This window comes from Clarias gariepinus, chromosome 25 (assembly GCF_024256425.1).
Source record: "Clarias gariepinus isolate MV-2021 ecotype Netherlands chromosome 25, CGAR_prim_01v2, whole genome shotgun sequence".
Classification (NCBI taxonomy): domain Eukaryota; kingdom Metazoa; phylum Chordata; class Actinopteri; order Siluriformes; family Clariidae; genus Clarias; species Clarias gariepinus.
In genome coordinates, this window is record NC_071124.1 from 23,785,188 (window position 1) to 23,811,841 (window position 26,654).

Below are 26,654 nucleotides of genomic sequence, written 5' to 3' on the forward strand. Positions count from 1 at the left end.
ACATCTCACAATTTATTTATAGCAGAAGTTTTTCCCCAATCAAGGGATGACATCTATTGTAGAATTGAAGAATAGAATTTTTATTCAAATGCAGAAAGAACATTTGAATATTAATACAGTAAGTATTAGCACCAGAACATCTCATAGTTCTATCCTGCATGCTGCTCTGCTTTTTAAAAAAAATAATAATAATTTAATTGTTTAGATGCATTAAACAAAAAAAACCCATAAATAAATATTTGAATAAATATTGAATAAATGTTGAATAAATATTTGCCCTCTTGTGGTTTAACACACAATTAATTACATTTCACATGATTAGATAACGTTCAAATCAGTTTTTTTAACATTATTACATTATTTATTTTCAGATGATTTGTTTTATATTTCACATTTTACACGATTCATATCTTTCCATATGATTTTTTTGTTTTGTTTACACAACCCATGTTTTTTTTTTACAATACAAAAACACTTATTAATTTACTTTATGCTCATATTTATAGTGTGTGTATGTGTGTGCGTGTGTGTGTGTGTATAAGAGGAGTCAGGGATTGTTCACCTGAGCTCACGTGTATAAAAGGTGTGAAATGCACACGTTCCCTCCCATGTGCAAAGTGTGTGATTTTGCTGTAAAGAGTATAATTATGTAAATAGGTAGGGGGGATTTAGACTTGGAGACAGGGATCACAGTTGGATCTGGCAACCCAGGCCGGCTGCTCTGAGCAGTGTTGCCAACTTAGCGACTTTGTCGCTATATTTAGCGACTTTTCAAATCCCTCTAGCGACAATTTTTTTAAAAAGCGACTAGCGACAAATCTGGCGACTTTTTCTTGTGTTACTGGAGACTTTTGGAGACTCTGATGTGTCTGTACTGACTCTTCTCAACTTGCCACAGCAGCTGCCGCCGCCGGCCCCTCCCCCGTCCCAAAGCACTCACAGACCCCCGCCCCCAGCTGCAGTTACTGCAGGAGATGCTCGTTCCTACGAGTCTTGACTGCCCATGCGCAAATCCGCCGTTAAGTGATCCCGCCTTGACGACTTTTTTTTTTTTTTTTTTAAGCGCCTAGTGACAAATCTAGCAACTTTTGGACAAACCTTAGCAAGTTTCCAAATGTCGCCAATACTGTCCTGTAAGCACGAGGTCTTGCTTTCCCGGTACAGTTACTCATCTCCCTGTGTCTGCCCTGATCGGTGTTGCAACGGACCTATCACTTACCTGCTTCTCTTTTGCTTGAAATAAAACTATTTAATTTGACCATTTTCTTTTTTTTCTTATTTATTTATTTTTTTCTTCCGATGCACTTATATTACTCACTGTTACAAAGCTTAAGTTCATAATTATATTGGACACATAAGGAAGGATTAGGGAAAACACGCAAAATGCAAATACGACGTAATTACGTCATCAATATGCAAATATACGCATGACGTCATCTAGCGACATTTGGCGACTTTTCGAGCAGACTTTAGCTACTTTCCGTTGAAAATAGTTGGCAACACTGGCTCTGAGTCTCAGTGCGGATCTCAGTCCACCTGGATGCGGTCACTTCTCTGATCTCTTCCTTGACTTTCTTTCTTAGCTCGTTGGAAGCCGCAGAAATGGCCGGAGCGATCATCGAGAACATGAGCACCAAAAAGTTGGTGATCATGGGAGTTGTTCTGCTGCTCTTCCAGGCTTTTTCCTTCATGGTCGGAGGGCTGATCGGTGAGTACTCAGGAAACTCCGCAGACTCTCGGGCTCTAATTTCTGTTACTATCTTTTTGTTTGATGTTATGTTTTTGCGCGCGCGCTTCAGCGCTCTTTTGATTGATCTCTGTCCCAGTGTTACTTTGTTGCTGCTTTGAGGAAGTGGATCTGAAACTGCAAACTCGATTAATGATCTTGGATCTTGGAAATTGATAATAAAAGTTGTTGTTGTGCCTTACAGATTTTTCCCCCCTTCATTATCATTTTCATAATAAAAAAATCTTGTCACATACCCAGACTTTGTACAGTTTGTACAACTTTTCAGTACATTACAACTAATGAATCACAGCATGCATGAAACCTCATTCCCAAATCTCTTTAACATCTCTTTACATGCAGTGATTTTACCTCCTAAACTTCAAAGTGTGTGTGTGTGTGAGATCTTTGGTGGACAAAAGCTTCTACAGTTCTTTTTCTTTTTCTTCTTGCCCCCCTCTCCTACTCCTCTTTCTCTTCTCCCCTGTTGCCCTCCAGGCGTCTCACCTTCTCTCAGATCTTCTGCCTTTTGTCATTCGGTTTGTTTTCCACCACACTCAGACACCCTGCTTCTCTTTCACCCCCCCTCGGATATAAGAACCTGGATGGAAGTAGAAGTATTTCTGGAATGCGTTATTGTCCGTGCTTGCCTTCTTTCTTTTAAGTTTGTTGTCTTTGTAGTTCAAGTATGAGGAGGAAGTAGGCCCTGAGAGTGAGTGTGCACCGCACAGGCAGAGCTTGAGAAATTAGCTTGTTTGCCTGCGATTGATTTAATGAAGCCCGGATTCCTTTGTGTGTGCTCGATGGCCGGTGGCAGCAGGGGTAATTGGCTAGAAAGGCTCGCTGCTTCTCTTGTTATTGGGCAACTTCAACACTGCGTGAGGTCACTCGGTCCAGAGCATTCCATTATCTCAGATCCTTCAGAGTGGAGATTTGTAGAGTCTTTCCTCATCAACTTTATGGAGCTGTCTGTTGGTGATTATGTTTGGCTTTGTGGGATTAAAGGGGAGACTTTTTGTTTATTTTTAAACACACCACTGTGTAAGCGATATGAACAAAATATCATATCACGATAAAAGATAATTATGATCATTCTTAATAACATTCCTGCATGAGTGGGTTTGCCTGTTCTCGGCATGCTTGGTGGGGTTTCTCTGGGTACTCCATTTTCCACCTACAGTCCAAAAACATGCAGAATAATTCCCTGTAGTTTGTGTACACCTAGGATAGACTCCCCCAGGCTTCCCAATATTGTCCTCCATATTGTTTAATCAGTTACTGGTTCCTGTCTAGATTACACGTCTTTTATGAGAAGAGTGCTGCTGTCTTGGGATTAAACCCAAATCGAAGGAAATCTCCTTGTCCCGCTCTGGAAGCTGTCGAATGTTCTGGAAGGTTTCCTCCGAGTCAGTTTGGCGTTTTGCCTCTTAGGCCCCGGCACATAAACAGGTTCCGATTATTTTCCGCTTCCTGTCGTTTTATAGACCTCAGGTGTCGTCGGTAATTCAGGAAGCGTTCCTGCTGCTATTTCAAACTCTTCCGAATGCCTCAGGAAAGGCCAGTCTGATTTATCATGCTAATCACCACATACGTTTGGGATCAGTTCTAATCCCTGTTTTCCCCAAAACAAGTACTAGTTCATGTGAGATTTGATCAAACTTAGGGCTCTAAATACAACATTGTGGATTTAAACATGAGTTAATTTGGATTAACTTGGATTTTATTCAAGCATTTAATTTTTTTAAATTTTTTTTTTTTTTTAACCTTTAATAAGCATCTTTTCTTTTACCTAAACTTTTATCTATCTTTTTCCTTTAATCTCCAGCTCCCAGTCCCACCACCGCCGTCCACTACCTGGCTACCAAGTGTGTGGGCAACCAGAGAAGGCACCATCAGGGCCACAAGTGGTTCATGCCTTGGGGTCCGAACGAGTGCGACAAGATTCGAGACTTGAGCGAGGCCATGGTCAAGAGGATTGAAGCCAACAACGTCGTGTTCTCTGTTCATATCCCCCTGCCCAATAAGGAGATGAGTCCCTGGTTCCAGTTCATGCTCGTTATTCTGCAGTTCGACATTGCCTTCAAAATGCACAACCAGATCGGTAAGTCCGCTGAGTTTAATGTTTAATATGATAATGTGTAACGACCTGGAAGACTGCAACAGATTAGTAGGAATGTGCTGTATTGAGCATAATAAGGATTAAAAAAATTAATATCTTACAGCAGAAGTCATTTCCATGCTCTGAGCCTTCTTCTCATATAAAACTGCACCCCTGTTTATACAGTAAATGTTCACAATCACATGGTTCATTTGTGGTTTTGGACTGCAGGTGGTTTAAAAAGTGTAATAATTTTTTTTTTTCATTTAAATTACAGACAGTTTGGTTTTGCATGTTTTTAATTTTTTAACTCCAGGGGCTTATTTTTAATAAATCAAAAGTGAAAAAAATTATTTTGAATGTTCCAGTGATTATATACAGGAAGAAGTCTTGCCGGTATTTCTCGATTATAGGACGGTTAAATGGGTTGTGTGTAATCCTACAAGATGGATTTTAACAATTTTTTAATCCTTTGATTTTGTAGTATGTACGAGGGGCGTCCATAAAAACAGGACTGTTTATTGGGCAGAATAACAGAACACAGTTCCAAGAGTGAAAACTAGAATAGAAGAACGGCATGTGAGTGGGGCGATATGACGCGCCCCAGATACTTAAAACAAGGACACTGGAATTCCGCCCTTTGATGCCCGCGCTAAGGACAGCGCGAGAAAGAGCTGCGCGAGCTCCAGCGGCACCTTTACCCCCGCACCGTGCCCGCCTTGTAGCCCTGCTGCCGAAGAGGAAAAGGCTGCAAGGACGTTTGTGTTAAGTTTTGACGTCAGCGAGGACTCGCGCCAGCCATCAACAGAAGCGCCGTCACGAGGGAGTTTGCAGGAGCGCTGTATCCGCGTGCTCCATTCTGCCACTCTGCCCACCGCCACTTATCGTCAGACGTGTGCCCGCATGCCAGTGTGGCACAGCCCCCGGAACTGCACATGTACAACTTTTATCCCATTCTTTCCATTCTCCCTCCTTCAACCCTTTCCTTCGCCATTTAACCTAAATAAATTACCCTTTTCCCGTAAGACCTCGCCTCGTGTCCGTGCTTTATTGTGCCGCCCGTGCAACATGGGTCGAACCCGTTACAGATCATAACAGCCCACTGCTTTTCATTTTTATTATAACGCAAAAACACAAGCGGGGCTGAATGACAGACAGCTGACGCAGTAGAATGTCCAGACAATGTTATAATTTTATGGTCATTTAATTCAGTTAATAAATCTACTACAAATTTAAAGAACACAAGAAATAAGATGACACAAAACCCTACACCCTTTTTTTCTAATTACACGTAATAAAATCTAAAGGCTCACTGTGTTAACATTTTTTTTGCTTAAATTTGATCCTAATAAGATTTGATTTAAATTCTACATTTGTACTGTAATTTTAGTACTGTGATTATGAATACGTTTAACTACAGTGTTTCATTTTATTTTATCCGCTACTACGTGCTAAAGGAGCATGTCTCATTAATCCTGCAGAGAATGAACTAAGGCATGAGGGGTCACTCTGTAGTTATATAGCGCCACTCAGTGGTAAAAGCCAGCAAACGCACAACCCCAAATGCTGTTGCCGAGCGCCGCGACGGTAAAACCAATGGTCCGATTAGGTAACCACTGTATTACGAGCCCTCCCCCAAACAAACTGGTATTTTAAACTTAACAATATTGTGACTTTACGATCTTGCCTTGTTGACAACTTTAATTCGCGTTGTGTATGACCAAAGTAATTGTTCAGGGTGTTTCATTGAAGCCTAAATTGCTACGACTCCTTTTTCATTTTCCTGAAGCAGATTGAGTTTCTCACATGCTGAGAGAGGCTTAACAATGATGGATGAACCTCTGTGACTGGGATGTGCTGGTGGCTTAGGGCTTCCTGCTAGGGCTTTACACACATGCACTCACAGGCACACACACACACATTACACAAACAATGCTAAATACTGTGGTTCCTCCCTCTGGTTAAATTGCTATTTTATGTCTTTGTTTTTTCATCCTCATATATTAAATGTTAAAAAAGATCGATCAGGTCTTTTTGGTTAAAATTTTGTTTCGGTTCAATAAGTTTAAGGAATTTAGCGTTACTTAAAAAAAAAACCTACTGAGATGCTGGTGGTGTTTCATTTCACTGACTGTGATACTGTAGCCGTGTGAGCTGTGTGAGCCCTCCAGCCCGAGTGAGTGTGAAAGGAGGGATTAACAGGATAATACGGCAGATTAATGAAGAGTTTTAACCCAAAAATATTACTGATATTACCAATATATATATATGTGTATATATATATATATGTGTATATATATATATATATATATATATATATATATATATATATATATATATATATATATATATAATATTTTTTTTTTTTTTTTTTATATAAACACAATCAAAACATTTAGAAGAGACATGAAAAAGAAGTAAAATATAAAACAGACATTAAACCTCAGTTAACCTTAATTTATGATTCCTCTCGGCACCGACTGCTTTAAAAACCAAACTGAAAGCGGCTCCGTTTTCTTCTTGCTAACATGCTTGGACCCATAGTGCTAGGTCTTCACTAAATATGGAAACAGTCAATTATGTAAACTCACTTTGCTTGGCTTTCCACTGATGCAAACAAGTGTGCCGTGTGCGGGACTTAGCTGGCGTTCGGTTTGTCTCAGTTCATTCACTTGAATTTTCTTCACTAGCCAAACTTGGTTAGCTATTAAAGTCTGCAAAAAAATTCATATAACTGATTTAGCTCGGCTATTTAGTGTACTAAATATTGATTAATATGCTACATCCATTTCACACAGATTTTTGATTGAGTGTACAGAAAAAAAAAAAACAAACAGTTATTACTACTAGGCTAGCGTAGCTAAACAGACATAAAAACATATAGCTAGTTTTTGAGTAAACGTGTATTAATTTTCATATCCACTGTTTGCCTCAGTGACACCATTTGGATAAAGTGGTTTGTGCATCAGGTGCGCATGTAGCACAAACCTCTCAGAGACACTGACAACCTACAGCTTTCTGAGGCAACATTACTCTGATTTATAAGTGTGGTTAGCATGATGCTAATCTGCTGGCTGTATGCTCCCCCCAGACTTCCTTTACAAAAATGTAATGTGATTGGGCTTTTTAATGTTTAGAAAGTTAATTTTAATGGTTATTGATTTCAAATATTTTTTTCCTGGTGGGATTTAATAGAATAAAAAGAAAATCTAAAATGGGACCCAAGTTGCATATTAGTTTATTTATTTATTTATTCATTTAGCATTTCATTTGGAAATGTATTTAATCCAATTTAAAATGGGAAATTTTATTTAGAATACATGAGCTATTAAAGTCACTATTAAAAATCGTGTGCAAAAAGAAAAATGCAATATTATTTTAAATGCTAACCCGTAAGAAATTTTACCCTCTACTAGGAAAAATTTCTACTGGTTACAAGACCACTAGAAATGGTTTTTAATGGTTTCTAATTTCATATCGAATGTTATCCTGGTGAAATTTACTAGAAAACACAAAATCTAAAATGGGAACCATTTTAAGCCAATTTGTAAATTTTTTTAAAAAAATGTGATTTTTGTTTTTTTGTATTTTATTTGATTTTTTTTACTCTAAAATAAATGTTAAAAATACATGTACTATAAAAAGATGGTGAGCAAAAAGAAGAAAGCAATATAATTCAAAAAGCTACCCTGTATGAAATTTTAGCATAGTAGTTTGGTGGTGTGTTGTACCATGGCATGGCATTTATAACAATATCATGGTAGATATTAGCTGATATAGTACATAGTGGGGTCCTTTGGTGTGGTATAGTGTAGGGAGTATCATATTAGACATCTGCTGAACTTTGACAACTACTGTGGTACCAATAAGTATCCTAGTACTCACTGAAATACGGTGTATTAACCATTGGGGGTTTACTATAGAAATATTACCATTATGGTACCCAAATGTAAAGTCTATAACATATTTTTGACTGTTCCATAGTGCCATACTACAGTACATGGTAGAACTGTACCGAATAATAGTGTACCGTGGTAGACCAATAGACCCAGTATGGTACAATTAACTATGGTAATGTCAAAAATACCTACTGTCAAAGATGTTTAAACTATGGCAAAATGGGAAATTAATTCATTAAAGATAAATGGCAAAAAAATGCTCTACTTTTATGTATTTATTTTTTTCTTTCTTTCTTTCTACTTTTTGTATTAATTTTTTAATGTATTATTTTGCTTGATTTAGACAGTAAAAATGTTTCTAGTGAAGATGTTTTTCTCCCCCCCCCCGGCTAATAAAGCTTTATTTTTTTTAAAACGGGGTTCTGAATGTATACTATATATTTCCGATTCTTGGACATTACAAAAAAATGTTTTTATATATAATATTTTTACTTTTCGTGGTAAAAGGTCATTAGTGTGTTGTTGGTTTTAGTAGACGAATGTGTGTAGTGAGATCAGAATTTAGGCCTCATTAGAATTTTTCCTCATTAGGCTGCGTGTCGGGGCTGATTTGGCTCTGCTAACGAAGGGGAAGTGAACTAATATTATATAGTCACAATGTCTTAAATCTAATGGCTGGAATCGCTTCAAGGCCTGCTGTTAAAGAAGAATGTTCAACAACGGAGTGAGTAGATGAAGCTGAGCTACTGTGCCCACCCTGAATATTGCTTTTATTCCTTTTAAACCACTGCAATCTGCCAATGGTTACAAATCTGCATTTATTAAAAGAAGGCACGGCAATGTGGAACTTTTACAAAACAAATTGGTTCATTTGTGTTCTCTATCGCATTATATCAGCTATATACACCACCTCTCTCAACCAGCATCACTTTATTCTTTCCTCTTTTGAAGTTAATAACATGAAACAAAAACCAAAAGACTTCATGTACAGTACGGTGATGAGACTCTTAGTCGCAGTAAAACACTTGAACGGTGCAAACGTTTTAAAGAGGGCTGTACGTGTACAAGGTGGCTCGGAGCACGCTGCAGGTGTTTCAGAGAACGTTTAGAGGGTGGAACGCCTCATCCTTGAAAATCGAAAGAGAGACGAATCTGTCTGTGGGAACTGTACACAGTCATTCACCACTTGTACATTACAGGAACTCAGCTGGTAGTTATTGCCACATCCCCTGGACAGGCCTGACCTCGTTCCAAACCATTTCCACATGTTTGGAAAAGCCATTAAAGGAGATCCTGGGAGGCCAGCGTTTCAGACGTGAATCAGACAGGTAGTCCGATCATGACTCCGGCGTACTGAGAAAAAACTTCTGCGTTTGATGGTATCCAAGCGAGAGTGTTGGCTGATGTTTACTGGGAAAAGAGTTTGAGAGATACGCCGTTTGCTAATAATGCTCTCTCCCACTTTCACTCGGCCGTCGAGCTTCAGCTTCCTGATCTATCTTTGATTTCTGATATATATATTTTTTTGTTACACACTTACACTCGATAAAGCTGAACTCAGAGTTTGTGTAATTGTCATATGAGGTTCTAAATAACTGCAACACATACAAATATGTATACATTGGTTGATATGATGGATGTTTATTTTTACGCCTATGAAAGGAGTCTCCAGTGTCAGAACTTCCACATCTCAAGTCGAGGTTTAATTTTAGGTTTTCAGAGACGGGGAAAGTGAATTAAACTAGTTGCTTTGAGTTTATACTTTGTGTTTTCTCAGTAATGTAGACAGTAAAAGTAGTTATAACTTTTATAATAATGAACGAGCATCTGTGTACATCTGTGTAGTTTAAGCGAATGCTCTTTGAGCTAATGTTCAAACACAGCAGCGTACTGTAGCTTTCTTTGATGATAAGAATTTTAAAGCTAAACGTCTAATACTAGTGACTTGGAAAATAATGATACCGTCCGCTCTTCTTACCCACGCTAAATATATCAGCTCGCAAGTAAAAACAAGTGCTTGGAAAAAGTTTTTGGTGCTCTTGTACATTAAAAAAAAAATACTAACAGCTTATATATACAGTTTGAAATAAAAGTTAAAATTATTATTTTTTTCTCCTAAGTTGATAATTTTTTTATTTATAGTCTGCTTTATGTTGTTGTTGTACTTTTGGCTACTCCCTCATTGAGGGGTCATTTGTCTGCTTTATAGGCGGATAAATAGAATAACATAATGTGCATAATAAAAAATGTTTTCCATTATGGATTTAATGCTTGCTAAGGAAAGGAGGAGTTAAAGGAGGATTTATAAATTCTATTCCAATACACGGGATAAATTTAACCAATATCTGTTTAAAATGACATAAAAGGTGATGATGATGATGAACACTGGAGGCGGGACTTCCTGTGCAAACAGCAGCGACTGGCCACCAAGCAAATATATATGTTTTTTTTCATATATTATATTTATTTTAATTATTAGGCAGAAGTATGAATGAAAATATAAAGATTTCTGAAAATCCTGCTGAAGAGTGTGTTTGTGTGTGAGTAGAGGATGGAGCCTTGGTCACCATAGACGTCAGCCTGGCCTACAGAGACGACACAGTGAGTGAGTGGACGGAGATGGCGCACTCTGTGGAGCAACGCAAACTCAGCTGTAACTTCACTACAGCCAAAGTAAACACACAGAGCTGATTTAGTCTCACGCTCAAGCCAACACGTCTCGTGTTTTAGTCACGCGCTAGCAGAGAGGACAGTCTCATTCCCTGATCATTTCTTCTCCAGATTATAGAGAACGAGGGTCGGCACTACGAATGTGACCCTTTTCCCTTCATGGAGGTCGGGACCGTGTCGCACAAATACTACCTGGTTAACATCTGGCTGCCGGTGTACGAGCGCAAGAAGGTGAACGTGGGAATTGGTGAAATCAAAGACATCCGTCTGGTGGTGAGGATACGATGCATTACGTTACTTTTCTACTGCATATGGTGTCCATACACATGGATCTTTTCATCACCATTTTGCAAATCAAATCAACTTTATCATTTTTTATATGTATTTATGTGCATTATCTAATCTGCTTTTCTAAACAACTGGGAGTAATTCTATACTATTTCTATATTTTTCTTTAAGGGAATCCATCAGAACGGTGGCTTCACCAAGGTCTGGTTTGCCATGAAGACCTTCCTCACTTCCAGCATCCTCATCATCATGATCTGGTACTGGAGAAGGATTACCTTGATGACGAGACCGCCTGTGCTCCTGGAGAAGTAAGACGCATATCTCCATATCTCTATATCAGAACCCCATCTCCAGTACCCTATCTCCATTACCTCACCCTCCGTACCTCATTACCTCATCCTCAATACCACACTCTCAGTACCTCCATTACACCTCACCCTGATTGCCTTCAAATTAGTACCCCATTTTCGGTAACCCACTCTCAGTACCACTAACTTAGTACCCAAGCCTAAATCACTTTATCACAATACGCCACCCTCATCACCCCAACCCTCAGTACCTCTCTCGCAATATGCCACACTCAGTACCCCATACTTAATACTCAGTACCCCACCCCAAGTATCTCTATCACAATATATCACCCACCATACCCCTGTTGAAAAACCCACCCGCAGTACCTCTATCTCAATACCACTCTTGCTACCCCCCCTTAGCACCCTGACCTCAGTTCCTCCATCAAAATACCCTACCATCTCACCATCTCATCCTCAATACCCCACCTTCAGTAACCCAAACTCAGCACCCCTACCTCAGTACTCTATCCTCACGTATAGTTCTCTCTGTCATTCTCTCCCCTGTTCCCCCATCCTGGTGTGTCTAAGTCATTACCTCATCCTCAATACCCAATCGTTAATACCCCTACCCCTGCATTGGGCACCTGGTGCTTTGAGGCTTGCTTTTTTATATATATTTATTTATTTTTAGTTCCATGCACCAAAATGTAAGGATCTTTTCTTTCTATACCTATATACATATTCTTCTTTTTTAACAATTATTTTAATGACATTTAATTGACATTTTTTTCTAACTGTATTTATTTGTTAATTTTTCTTATTTGTTGAAATATTTATAAGAACAGACCTACACCAGCGATCACTCAGAAGATCTGGGTGGAAATAAAACGGTACAGCGAACTTGTCTCATAGACGTTCAGCATAATTAAGAATAATAAGAATAATGTGTTGCTTGGTATAAAAATATTATATTTAATAAACATTGTAATGGGTGAGAAATACAGTAGCTGTTCTATAACAGAAAAAAACACGTCACCTTTGTGGTGTTAACCCTAAGAGCGGTGTACGCTTTGCTTTCATGTTTGCACTTCTTCCTCTCCACTTGTCCTCCTCGCTACGCTCCAACACCTTCATATCAGTCTGTCCGTCTGCTGTTCCAACTCGCCCTTGGCCGCCCCGGGAGACACGAAGCTCTCAGGCAGTCATGGTGAGATGGGTTTTTCGTGTTGTTGTTAAAGTTCGAGCAGGCAGGATTCCATGCTTTTCCTCTGGGGTTGGGGATGGAAGGCACGGAGAAGCTTGAGAAAGCGTGACGTCGACTCCCTGCTGGATTCCTTATTGTGGAAACGATGCTGTGCCTTTCCATCCTGAGCCTTTATTGATTTATGAACCTCTGGAATGAGGAAGTGCAGAAACGAGAGAGTGGCACTGAATTAAAGGATCAGGGAGGAAAGAATGGAGGTTAATAAAGCTTCATAAAAATAGATGATTATGTAATCTCATTCCTAATTTAAGCATCTAGCAGCACATGCCCCCCCCCCCTTTAGATTGTTAATAATTTATTAACTTTTCATAATCACTTTTATTATTTTAAGCAAAACACTGATCTTTTACTCTGGCTTATCTTTTACTATAAATAAATATTACTATAATTATTATAAATAAATATTTATTATTTTAACCAGATTTCACTTTGCATGAACTAGCGCAATCAGATATGAAATATTTCACAATATTAACCATTCAGTCCTTCAAATTCATTATAATTTATCTGTCAAGTCAATAATCTTTCTCTATTCTTTATACAAATGGGGAAAAAATTTAATCACATTTTTTATTGAGATTCTTTCATGCAGAAATTCATCTGACTCCAAAATGTTGTTTAAGATAAAATGCATACATGTAAAAAAATATATGTAGTAGTGATTAAAAATTTACTCATGTTTTCATTTGAGTTGGTAAAATGTTGCCGTTCCTCTATAATCCTGCTGGTGGCGTGCTTTAAGCTATTCACACAGCACAGCATCCTGAGTGGTAGAAGCAAATTATTAATAAAATGTATATTAAATCAGGATGTTTTTGTTAAATCGTAATCCGAATTGCATCTGGTGATTCCCATCCCCAATGTTTACAATTTGATATTGTAATAATAATAATAAATATAGTTGCAAGCACCGATGAGCGGGCCCAAGCACCTGTCCCATGCATATAATCAACGTTTCTGAGACAAAGCTTCCTTCTATAAGGTGGCATAGTTGTAAGTAACGCCGTGAGTTTGGATGTTCTTCCTCTGCGGGGTAAGTTCTCTCCCACAGCACAACCACATGCAGATTTGGCTATTCCATGTTCCTAAATGCCAGTAGTGAATGAAAGTGTGTGTGTGTGTGTGTGTGTGTGTGTGTGTGTGTGTGTGTGTGTGTAAATGTGTGTGAGTGCTTGTGCCCTGCGATGGATTGGCACCCTGTCCAGGGTGTACCCCGCCCAATGCCTGGGAAAGTCTCCAGGCCTCCCGCGGTCCTGTACGGGATAAGTGCTGTAGAGAAAGAATGAAATAATAATTAATATATAATATCATTATTTTATTTTTTTTTTGGTTCTTTTACGTCTTTAGGGTTTTAGAGAGTTTTCCGCTGCACTCAGTGGCAGGACTATGAAAAGCCATGTGTTTTGGGGATATGAATAAACTTCTTTTTATCTTGCACACACACACACACACACACACACAGTGTGTGCTTACATGGCTAGAACATTCCCAGCATACCAGTGCGGCGTGGTCCCTCTCTGTTGCCGTAGCAGAGCATGCTGGGATTGTTCAAGCCACTGGAATGTGTTTTATGTTTTAGGAGTCAATGTTGCCTCCCCTCCCCCTGTCCTTCACCTCCTGCCTCTGCGGGTGTGTGTGTGTGTGTGTATGTTTGATTGCTTTCAACCCCTTTTCAGCAGCTGTAGTTTACCTGTGTTCATAAGGCCGGGAAAATAAACCAATACAATAACAATATAATCCGTATAATTATATTAAAACTGGTTCATTACAAAATTGAAGTTAAAAAAATATAGACATAACAATCAAAAGCAGTTAATTTACTGTTAATTCTGTGTATCTATTTATATCTATTTAATATATAAAATAATTTGCTTGACAGTAATTACAGTTAATATATTGCAAAACATTTTAGTAGTAAAAAAATTAATAATAATAATAATAATAATAATAACAGGATTATGTAAAATATTTAGGGAAATTAAACTTTTTGGTATTTAAAACAATGATGGGTAAAATATATACACTTTAAATGCAACTTTAGCAGTAAATTAATAACTTTATTTTAACTATTAATTACTTTAACTAAATAAAAAAAACAATAAATATAAACTATTTAAGAAGTTATTTAAGATAAGTAAAATAATAGTTAAATAAAATGGCATTAAAATGATTTGTTTATTGGATTATTTTATATTGTTTGATTAATAACACATTATTAATCGTATTATTTATAATATGGAGTCGGTGGCAGGTGTAGATGTTAAAGCTCTGCATTACTGATTGGAAGGTTGGCGGTTCGAGCCCCAAGCGGTTTGTTGCTTTTGTTGGGCCCTTAAGCGTGGCCCTTAACCCTGTCTGCTCCAGGGGCCGCTGTGTGATGGCTGACCCTGCACTCTGACCCCGGATTACTAACAAAGCTGGGATACGCGAAAAATAAAGAATTTCACTGTGCAGTGATGTGTGTGTGATAAATAAACGCTGAACATATCGTATTATTGATGATGATGATGATGATGATTATTTATTTGAAGACTAAGGTGATGCATGTTGTCTGTGTACAGGGTGATCTTTGCCCTCGGCATCTCCATGACCTTCATCAACATTCCAGTGGAGTGGTTCTCGCCCCGGTTTGACTGGACCTGGATGCTGCTGTTCGGAGACGTCTGTCAGGGAATCTTCTACGCCATGCTGCTCTCCTTCTGGATCATCTTCTGTGGAGAACATCTCATGGTAAGGGAGAAGCTTCCCGGTCAAGTAGATCCTCCATAGGTGGCTCAGATGAACCGTTACTGATCTATAATAGTGTTGTTGGACTGAAATAAAATATCTGCGCTGTGATTTGTGCTGGAGGACCAGACGGAGAGGAACCGCATCTCCATATACTGGAAGCAGGTGGGGCCCATTGCCTTCGGCTCCTTCTGCCTCTTCATCTTCGACATGTGTGAGAGGTGAGACCTCGTGCCAGGTCTTTTTTTTTTTTGTTACATCAAACGCTCTGAGGAAGCCTGATTCACCTGGTAGATATTCTGCAGGAGATGATTTAAACGTTCTTGTATAATAAAACTCTCCAGGATGTGATGATGATTTTGAGTCGTATTCAAATTCTGAATGATCATTTATCTGCTTTATCCTGCCGTCCTGTTGTTAATTTTATTTTCCTTCAGCAGCACAACATAGCGTGAGCCTCAGTTATCATGTAAGATGATATTCAGGGATTTTAGGAGATTTTAAAACTCTTCTTTTTTTGGTTTTTCAGAGGAGTGCAGCTGACCAACCCCTTCTACAGCATCTGGGCTTCGGATGTTGGCACCAAACTGGCCGTATCCTTTTATTATACACCTCTACTAGGCATTTACAGCACATTTATTATTCATCACCAGGAAGAATTTATGTTGTCTTATAAAAGGGCTTTTTTATTATATAGTTATATACTCCAGATTTATTGACACCCTGGATGACCTGGAGCGATTCTGTGTCACGTAAAATAATATTTGGTACGAGACTACCAATTTAATTATATTTTGAATTACATTTACTTTAATTTGATTTCTTTGATTAACCACAAAAAACATTCTTAATATATATTTTTTTTCATTATTATTAAGGGTGCCAATAATTAATGATTCGCTGTGGCGACCCCTGAAAGGGAACAGCCGAAAGACAAAGAAGATTAAGGGTGCCAATAATTCTAGAGCTGGTTGTAAAAAAAAAAGTTCAATAAATTGTTTTATTTTTCTTTTTTCCAAATATCTCAGTTTTTGTTTTTGCTTGATGATTTAAAAAAAAAAAAAAAAAAAAAAAAAACTACCGGTTTTCCCTGACAAAGCCGATTCCAGATGGCGTTCATCATCGTGGCTGGAATATGCGCCTGCCTCTACTTCCTGTTCCTGTGTTTCATGGTGTTCCAGGTGTTCAGAAACAGCAGCGGGAAAAGAACGTCCCTGCCTGCCATGACCAAAGCTGGGCGTCTGCATTACGAAGTATGCTAGCTTCACACACTGTATCCTCGACTACAGCATTCAGTAACGCCACCTAGCATACATGGCTAAAGCAAAACATGATAAAACAGAAGATTAATATTTGTTGTGAAATAATTTGTAAAAAAAATTTGTTAGCTAAACTTGGGCTTATCGGGACAAATTCAAATGTCTTCAATTTATCTTTCAAACGGTGCACGTACTATAATATAACAAGGAAGTGCCGAAAATGTGACTCTGAACTTTGATTTAAAAGAAGAAAAAAAAGTTATTTTATTTGACTTTTTCAGATACCAGGTGCAAACTGTTAAATATGATTAAATGTTGCCATTTTCTAAATTTTATATTGTAAATATACATTTGATTTTATTAACTATAATTACATTTAATTAAATTTAAATATTTTTGTATCCATTAAACCAAAAAAATAAATAAAATTAAATATATAGTCACATCAACCAACCTTAATAGGAAATTAGGGACTTTTGTATCTGTCAGTCTCAGTGAAGGAGGCGGGGCTTCAGTATGTGTCAGTCTTTTGTTCTGTTGAACCCCTGTACAATATCTTCTCACAGCAGGTGTAGAAATTACAAAACCAACTACTAATATTAAACATTTGGCTTGTACTATATATTTTTTTTAACTTCTTTATTTTTATTTAAATGTAAATAAATATAATAATTTAAAACCGTTATGACCACTGTGCAGAAAAATTAATGATAAATAGAAAAAAATTGGAGAAATTATTCATAAGCATTTCACTGCATATCGAAAAAATCTTCCAGAAGCTTTAACGGTATGTGAAGTCATTTCTGGTTTATGATTAAAGCGTTCAGTAAAACATATCTAGAAATGTAGTTTTTGATTATCATTATCTGCTCCGCTCAGGGTCTCATCTTCCGCTTCAAGTTTCTGATGCTGGTGACGCTGGCGTGTGCGGCCATGACGGTCATCTTCTTCATCATCAGTCAGGTGTGTGGGCGGAGACAGGATCATAATGATGCATGCCGATCCTCTCATTATACACCGACAACACTTCATAAACAAGAACTAAACGTGTGTGTGTGTGTGTGTGTGTAGGTGAATAAGGGACACTGGCACTGGGGAGATTACACGGTTCAGATAAACAGTGCCTTCTTCACCGGAATATACGGCATGTGGAACCTGTATGTGTTCGCCCTGATGTTCCTGTACGCACCGTCACACGAACGCTACGGAGACGAGCAGTCCAGCGGTAATTGCCTACATCACACACACACATGCATTTATAATCACTAACTGTCTGCTCACTTTTATCTGCTTGACGTCTGTTTATTGAAAATTTAACATTTTTGTAATTTCTGATCAAAAGAATGAAATTAACTAAATAATAAAAAAAGGTTTATTCGTTTTGATGAACGAGATTGAAAGAACCGAGTCACTGAAATGATCCAAACTTCCAGTCACTACTAAAGGATCTTCAGTCTCTGTGAAGGAGGCGTGGCTTCTGTCTTTCAGTCAATAAGGCAGGCGTGGCTTCTGTCTTTCAGTCAATAAGGCAGGCGTGGCTTCTGTCTTTCAGTCAATAAGGCAGGCGTGGCTTCTGTCTTTCAGTCAATAAGGCAGGCGTGGCTTCTGTCTTTCAGTCAATAAGGCAGGCGTGGCTTCTGTCTTTCAGTCAATAAGGCAGGCGTGGCTTCTGTCTTTCAGTCAATAAGGGAGGCGTGGCTTCTGTCTTTCAGTCAATAAGGGAGGCGTGGCTTCTGTCTTTCAGTCAATAAGGGAGGCGTGGCTTCTGTCTTTCAGTCAATAATGGAGGCGTGGCTTCTGTCTTTCAGTCAATAAGGGAGGCGTGGCTTCTGTCTTTCAGTCAATAAGGGAGGCGTGGCTTCTGTATCTGTCAGTCTTGACAAAGGAAGCATGGCTTCTGTATCTGTCAGACTTGATTAAGGAGGCGTGGCTTCTGTATCGGTCAGTCTCAGTAAAGGTATGTATGTGTTTATAACGTTTATTGGATAAAAGCAAGGATGTGGTGAACCTGCAACGTTCTGTAGCTTAGCTTTGATGTGCTTATCTCAGTGTCAGTGAAGTGTGTATATATGTGTGTGTGTGTGTGTGTGTGTGTGTGTGTGTGTGGTCAGGGGAAACTGGGCCTCCTTGTCTAAAGTGGATGTAATGGAGAGCAGGCTTCCTTCCAGCACTGCCGTAATGAGAACCATCCATCTCCTGACGTCAAGCCTTTTTCTTTTATGTTTTTTCTTTTTCTTTCTTTTTTTTTTTTTTAAGTTCAGTCCACACTCGGCTCTCTAATACAGCTGAGTAACCTTTCTAACGTTTGTCCCCCTGTCTTTTTCTCCCCCTTGAAATTTCTTTCTCTTTTACGATCTGAATAAAAGCTTTGTTGACTGAAGGAGCTTTGAGTCATTGTGTAAACTCCGTCTCTAATAGCACGTGTGTGTGTTTGTTTTTCGGGATAGAAGACATTTCAAGAAGAATTGAGGACCCTCCGGTATAGGAGGACAGTATAAACCTTATAAAACCTTTTCTCAGCATGTTTTAATACCCAAAACTTGTTAGGTTTTCTTTGTATATCAAAAACCTGACATTTGTTGTATATTTTTGTGTCCACCACTGCCCCCTATCGGTTGTTATGGTCCCTGCATACAGCGACACGCAAGCGTGGGAAATTATACACAAGCGCTGGACATTATACAGAACGCGCGAAATTGGACGGAGAGAAAGGGGAGGGAAGGTAATGCACGTGCAGGTCTGGTTGGCAGTTTCCTCGCTGGCATGCGGGCACGCGGCTGGTAAGTGGTGACGGTGGGCAGAGCGGCGGAGCACGCGGAGGGAGCGCAGGAGGCAGCTCGCGCAGCTCGTTCACGCGCGGTCCTCTCGCGGAGATCAAGGGGCGGCATTCCCCCTTTTTAAAGTCTCTGGGGCGCATCACATCGCCCGCTCGTGCGCCACTGTCCTTCATAAAAAATCCACCCGTGTCGCAAAGTCCAGCTTCCCCACAGACAGACCCCGCGTTGCACTGGCCTTTCTCATGTTCTTTCCTATATTCTACAGAGTCCAGTGAGAGACCAGAAGTCCAGTCTTCTTGTAAGGTAAGGTTAAATATGACTGTCTTTTAAAGCAGTAAGTCCCATTGTTCTTTGGGACTTTAATCAGTTCAACTGTACAATAGCACAATTGTGTAGATGATGTCCAAGTTCACATGTGCATTTATCTCTTTAACTTGTTAGACACTGCTCAGTGGTGGAAGCTTCCCTTCTGGCCAACACTCCATTGCAGAGCCTGGTGACCAAGCCCATGACTTGAAATCCAAAGTTATCTCTACAGACTTGTTTAGAGGTGAGTCCTGCATGAATTAGCAATGCCTGGTAAACCCTGGGGTCTTGCAAAGCACTGTGCCTTCATGTCCTGTGTTCTCTTCAACAGACACAGAATTAAGAGCAGAGTCTCAGTCATCCAGTCCCACACCAGACGGCCCTGAGCAAGAGGTCCGTTTGAATTCAGCTAGGATGTGTGAATGTTTCGTTTCCTAAGGGACATATTTATCAGTTATATATAGTTATACTGCAGGTACAGTCTAAAAATCTTTGTCGGTACAAATGGTCACCCTTTACCATTGTGTTCCCGTGTCTACATCAGGTTTGGGTGAGGGTGTCCCTCTTAGGTGAAACGGACACAGTACCAGTTGATGCCTGTTCATCTTTGCATATTGCTGTTCTTTTTTTTAGGTGCATTGTGTTGGAGGTCATTGTGGCACTTCTTCTGGGAAAGAGAGGTTCGGAGAAGTTGGTGTCCAGCACCAGCAGGTGTCACCTGCTGTGTTCTCAACAGACCTTACCAGTGGTCAGTTAAAATTTTGGGTAAAAGTTTGGTAACTTCTGGCAATGCATGGCATGTCTAAAGGTTTGCAGCATGAAAAAAAACGTGTGTTGATATCAGGCCATTTTTAGATGATTATTTTGTGTTTTGTCTGTCAGGGATGTGAGTTGAGCATGTTATGGCTATATGTGGTTTTGTGACTCAAGGAAAGCCAAGCATTAAATCTCTCTTTATTCCCTTGTACAGAGACCGACTCGAGATCAGCGTGTCAGTCATCCAGAGCCGCACCAAACGACTCTGTTTGTGAGTTGAGTTGAGTTTTCTTTTGAAATGGACCAATGGTTAGGAGTCCTGTGATTTTCAGTGTTTTAGTAAACATCTTGCAGCTGTGTTGGAAATGTCTTTTATTCAGCATAGATGGTCTTTTCTAACCACAGTGTCCCCCCCAACACGTGTGTTTTTCTGTGTGTGCCACACACTGGGACTTCAACAGTGGAAGACTCAGGGTTTAAGCATGGATGTCATTACATGTCCAGAGGGCCGTGTCCTTGCATACCTTGAGTTTGCCTGTGTCTCACACAAACTCTGCCAAGAACTAACCTGAGGTGACCAGAAGACTTAGCTTTAGCGGTTAGCCCTTTGTTTTGCGTGAATGGTAAACCCAAACGCGGAAGAACACGAGTAGGCAGGATAATCACGCTATTTAATCTAAGGACTCTTACGAATGGGGGGGCAAGAGAAAGACCCAATCTAACCCGCGTCCTATAAATGCACACTCAATCAGAAAGCAAGACCAATAAAGTGAGTACTCACGATTCGACAAACGATTCCGACGAGGCATGGGCCAAACTCAATGACTGAGCAAGATGCTATGGTTTGTTTACTCCTTTTATACTTCCTGGTTCGCGACCGCTTAACTTCCGCATCCTAGTGCCGTTAATAAACCCTTCCCTCGCTGTTAGGGGTTGCAGTGCTGTGGCTAGGAACAAGGAGAATAATCGGTACAGCACTGACCAAAGTTGTAGGCTAAAGTTAACTGGACCGCGCAGAGAAATGACACTGAAGTGAAGTTTCCTTCCCCTATCAGATTGTGTTTCCTGTCGTTTTGAGGACATTTCTACCGCAGCTACAAGATGTTTACTGTATCTGTTGAACTTGTTTAGACACAGCTCAGTGGTGAAAGCTTGGTGACCAAGCCCATGACTTGAAACCCAAAGTCGTTGCCTTGCGTCCACTTGCCTTTGCGTTTGCAAATTTGAAGTGTCTACCTTTATAGTAGCGACCACCCTGTCTACGATGTTCTGCGACAGGGTGATCATACTCTATTAAGTTTCCCTCAAGACTTTTGTAAAAGCCAAAATATGACCACACCTCAGTTCTGGTCATTTTAGAAGACTGAAATCTCCCTGCACTGTCACTGCCTTCTGCCATTTCTTCTCATAAAAAAAAACACGTTGCGCGCTGCGTTTGCATCAGACTGATGCTAGCTGGATAGGATTTACTGTAAATTTTCAAAATTGTGATAATCAAATACTGTTTTAATAATAATTCAATTTTAAAGCATATTACTAACCCTCAGGACATTTTACAGTGACTTATCATGAAATCAGTATACTTTGTGGATAGTATTTTGATGAGCTCATTAGTTCTTTTAAAACAACAGGGAAGACTTGGCCTGTGTAAAATCTACATCATTTCCTAGTAAAAGTATCACTCAAGGTATTATTGCGCATATTCACGCACTTCTGACTTCATCCGGTTCAACAACTTTGCCATGAGTATAGTTAGTTTAGTTTTAATAGAACTGGCTGTCTGCAGTTTTACACAAATCCCCTCCATGCCCATGGTGTTTGATTGGTAGGCATACAGGCTCTTTAAGCCCATGCATTTACACTGTGCAATATGTTTTTTAGATGACCAGGGGAACGCTGCATGTGCAACTCCTGGTTCACCTCATCTCCCAGACTCAGTAACTCAAGGTATTATTAAAATGCTGTACCATGTCCATCACTAGGCACACTTGCTAATGTGCAGATAACACATTAATAATATCCTCTTCTTTGTCTTTGGCTGTTCCCTTTCAGTGGTCGCCACAGCGAATCATCTGCCTCCATCTAAACCTATCCTCTGCATCCTCTCCTCTCACACCAACTAACTTCATGTCCTCTCTTACTGCATCCATAAATCTCCTCTGTCTGGCAGTTCCAACCTCAACATCCTTCTACCGATATATTCACCATCTCTTCTCTGAACATGTCCAAACCACCTCAATCTGTCCTCTCTGACTTTATCTCCAAAATATCTTACATGGGTTGTCCCTCTGATGAACTCATTCTTGATCCTATCCATCCTTGTCACTCCCAAAGAGAACCTCAACATCTTCAGCTCTGCCTCCTGTCTTTTCTTCAGTGCCACTGTCTCTAAGCCGTAGAGCATTGCTGGTCTCACCACTGTCCTGTACACCTTTCCTTTCATTCTCGCTAATACTCTTTCATCACACAACACACCTGACACTTTTCTCCACCCATTCCAAACTGCCTGTACCAGCCTCTTCACCTTTTTTCCACACTCTCCGTTGCTCTGGACCGTTGACCCTAATTACTTAAAATCCTGCACCTTCTTTACCTCTGCTCCCTGTAGCCTCACCGTTTCTCTTGAGTTCCTCTCATTCGCACACATGTATTCCGTCTTGCTGCGGCTAAACTTCATTCCTCTGCTTTCCAGAGCATACCTCCACCTCTCCAAATTTTCTGTGTCCCACTCCTCAATAGCTAACCTCTTCCTCTGTAAACACTCCTGGACTTTCTCGTTCCACCACCAAGTCTCCTTGTCCCCTTTTCACCTTACCTGATGATACACCAAGTACCCTCCTACCTCTCTCCCTGATCACATTGGCTGTAGTTCTCCAGTCAATTGAAAGCACCTCCTGACCACCCATAGCCTGTCTCAACTCCTCCCCGGAGAGTACACAACATTCTTCCTTTTTCAGCTTCCACCACTTTGTCCTCTTCACCTTCCTCACCATCAGGGTTATTTTACACACCACCATTCTGTGTTGTCTGGCTACACTCTCCCCTACCAACACTTTGCAGTCACTGATCTCTTTCAGGTTACAACGTCGACACAAGATGTAGTCGACCTGAGTGCTTCTGCCGCCACTCTTATATGTCACCCTATGTTCCTGCCTCTTCTGGAAGAAAGTATTTACTACTGCCATTTCCATCCTCTTTGCAAAGTCCACCACCATCTGTCCTTCAACATTCCTGTCCTGAAGACCAAACCTGCCCATCACATTTTCATCACCTCCGTTCCCTTCCCCAACATGTCCATTGAAGTCTGCACCAATCACCACTCTCTCACCTCTGGCAATGCTCTGCATCACTTCATCTAACTCACTCCAGAATTTTTCCTTTTCTTCTAACACACATCCTATCTGTGGAGCATAACCACTAACAACATTGAACATCACACCATCAATTTCCAGCTTTAGACTCATCACCCTATCTGATACTCTCTTCACCACTTGAACATTTCTTACAAACTTCTCTTTTAGAATAACTCCTACTCCATTTCTTTTCCTATCCGCACCATGGTAAAACAATTGGAACCCTGCTCCAAGGGATGCCCTTCCTGACACAACATTCTGCATTTATTCAGACTTGGGACTGCCACAAGAAGACACTGGACTGCGCACACCTCCTTTACTGGGACTGATGGGAATATAGACAGAAGCCACACCTCCTTAACTGGGACTGATGGGAATATAGACAGAAGCCACACCTCCTTAACTGGGACTGATGGGAATATAGACAGAAGCCACACCTCCTTTACTGGGACTGATGGGAATATAGACACTGGCCACACCTCCTTTACTGGGACTGATGGGAATATAGACACTGGCCACACCTCCTTTACTGGGACTGATGGGAATATAGACACTGGCCACACCTCCTTTACTGAGACTGATGGAAATATAGACATAAGCCAGAAGTAAAGAAGGTGTGGCTTCTGTCTATATTTCCATCAGTCTCAATAAAGGAGGTGTGGCCAGTGTCTATATAAAAATAAAACTTTTTATTGTTACCTTTTTTTTCTCCCCCCAATTCTGACTGTAAATCCGATCAGAATGTGCATCGCTTTAACCGTTTTCCTCTTTTTTCCACTGTTATGTCTTATTAGAGCGGAAAAGTTCTGATCGACTTCCTTGTTCTAAACTGTTTTTCTTTCCGTAAGCAACAAAACAAAAAAACATACGCACACAGTTCTGGATCACACACTGCTCCCCGTGATCTCGGCCTCTGCAAGTGAAGGCAGTAATTTTGAGAGAAGTGTTCGCCCGAGAGGTTCGGGTTCAGGGTGTGCCTCCGGTGGTTACAACCGTTTTTTTTAATTCTCTTGTCAGGTGTGAAGTTGAAAATGTTTTATAGTTGTGCTTTCAGGCCGTCTTTATGAGCACGCTAATCAGGTTAGTGTTCTCGTCTCGCTGGAGCTGGCGCTCATTTCCATGCCAAATTTCCATGCAAAGTGTTCCTGTGCAGTCACATCGAATCAGCACTTAACGAATCGCCAACTCAAGTGTGGCAAAGAGATCGATCTGAAGGAGCAGTTTGGTGATTAAAAGGACGCTCCAGTTACACGAACACACAACGGGGGGTTAACGTTTGACTGGTGTGACACGGATTTAGATTAACAAGTAAAGAAAATTGTCAGACTTCCTCTAAACATTAGCGGAACTTTACTGTGGTTTTCGGGGGGCCTTATGTTGAAATAAACTTCTTTAAAATGTTTTAGTGTAGCTCCGCCCCCTCAGGATCACAATGTGGGATTTTAATGAAAATCTGGATCTATGTATGTGTGTGTGTGTGTGTGTGTGTGTGTGTGTTCATTTTACATTCTGTATTTAAAAAGTGAAACACAGCAAATCAAACACAGTGATTGTTCATGTAGTAAAGAAGGACGCACCGCGCTGTAGGTGTTGCTGAACGTCCATGAAGTTCTGGTTTTGAACTAACGATAAAGCAGCTATAAACAGTTCTTATCTCACCAGCATCTCCATCTTTCTCTCTCTTTAAATTTATAAAGCACCAACATCTAAACTTTTTATTTAAAAGGAATGAGGAACAATACCACCACTTTGTAGCCTACATGATTAAAATGTGAGTTTTTATTTTCTGTTTTGAAAAGGAAAGTTTTAAACCTTATCAAGTTTTGATTTTCATAACTTTCGGTTTGGTTACAGTATTAACATTTTAAGAACGTTGCAGCAGAACCTTTGCAAAACTTAATGAGAACATTCCTGGATGGCTGGAAAATAATAACATGTTAGAAGGAGTGCAATAATGTTTTACGACTCAGTGGTAACTCAGTGCCATCTTCCTCAGCACAGTCAAGACCGATGATGCCAACAGACTCAACAAGCTTATTAGGAAAGATCACAGGGAGCAGTGTGTGATCCATAACTGTGTGTGAGTATATGGTTTGGCTTGGTCATTGGAGTGGAGCTGCAGTCTCCGGTGGAGGTGTCTGAGAGAATAATTATAAGTACTTTATTCATCTTACATGAAGAAACTTGTCAGGATTATGGACGATACCTCTCAAGTGCTGTACCCACTGAGCACATTCCTCCCTGAGCTCATTCAGCTGTTGGTTGAGACCACCGAGAAGCACCATGTCTTTCTCCTCTGTAGCCATCAAACTTTATAGCTTCTCCCCCTTCTGTAGGGTAGAGAGCTAAAATAATGATAGAAAACAATAAGTGCACTAGCCGTACCTCTGCAATTTTTTCATGCCAGGGTTCCGCAATATCAATTAGCTATATCATGCTACTCGTAACCAGAAACTGGTTCTGCTCTCTTTATTGGAACTGGGTGTTGTATGGTATGTTTCTATATCTTATGTTTACATTGCGAATATTCTTATTGTAATGTACTTTTCCATCCATCCATCCATCCATCCAGGAACATCTTTACTCCAACTAGGGACTGTGGAGGCCAGTGGTGACCATCGTATTCATTATTACCATTTTTATGACCATGGTAGGACCTCCGGTCAACATTCACATGCACATTTGCACGATATAGGCAGTTTAAAAACGCCATGCAACATGCAAACTTCACACACACGGACCCGTGAACAACAATTCCCTGGAGGTGCGAGGTGACTGTGCTCAGTGTGTTAAGGCTCTGAGTTACCTATTGGAAGGTCAGCGGTTCGAGCCCCAGCTCCACCAGGTTGCCACTGTTGGGCCCTTAAGCAAGGCCCTTAACCCTGTCACTGTATAGTAATGTATATGTGACGAATAAAGTCTAAACTTTAACCACTAAGCCACTTTGCCTATTTGTATTTTTACTTTATTTATTACTTGGTTTCATTTAATAAATTATGTTTTATTACACTTTCGGAGCAGTCACTGGCACAATAATTCCCTCGGGGTTGAATAACGTTTGATCTTATCTTATCACATTCTAGAAAATTAATCAACCCTTTCTTACCAAAGCATTGTGTCGTAGTTACAGAAAGAATGTGGTGTGATTAGACTCCCATTACTACTAATTATGAGCTATCTAGTCCTTAACATTAGTTTATTTATATTAAGCTATAGATTACATAGAGCTCTGTGGCAT

General features: G+C 40.0%; 1 protein-coding gene across 1 annotated transcript; it reads left to right on the forward strand.

The window, feature by feature from the left end:
* The first annotated feature begins 739 nt into the window (after window positions 1-739).
* On the forward strand, window positions 740-26,354 carry LOC128513034 (protein wntless homolog). Its single transcript, XM_053486639.1, has 18 exons — window positions 740-1,708; window positions 3,552-3,827; window positions 10,272-10,396; window positions 10,505-10,666; window positions 10,853-10,989; window positions 14,800-14,968; window positions 15,089-15,186; window positions 15,495-15,558; window positions 16,075-16,218; window positions 17,104-17,187; window positions 17,296-17,449; window positions 19,267-19,304; window positions 19,443-19,551; window positions 19,639-19,700; window positions 19,941-20,055; window positions 20,278-20,334; window positions 21,945-22,010; window positions 23,141-26,354. The coding sequence occupies exons 1-18, from the start codon at window positions 1,603-1,605 to the stop codon at window positions 23,362-23,364; spliced, it is 2,190 nt and encodes a 729-aa protein (XP_053342614.1). The 5' UTR covers window positions 740-1,602; the 3' UTR covers window positions 23,365-26,354.
* Window positions 26,355-26,654: the final 300 nt, after the last annotated feature.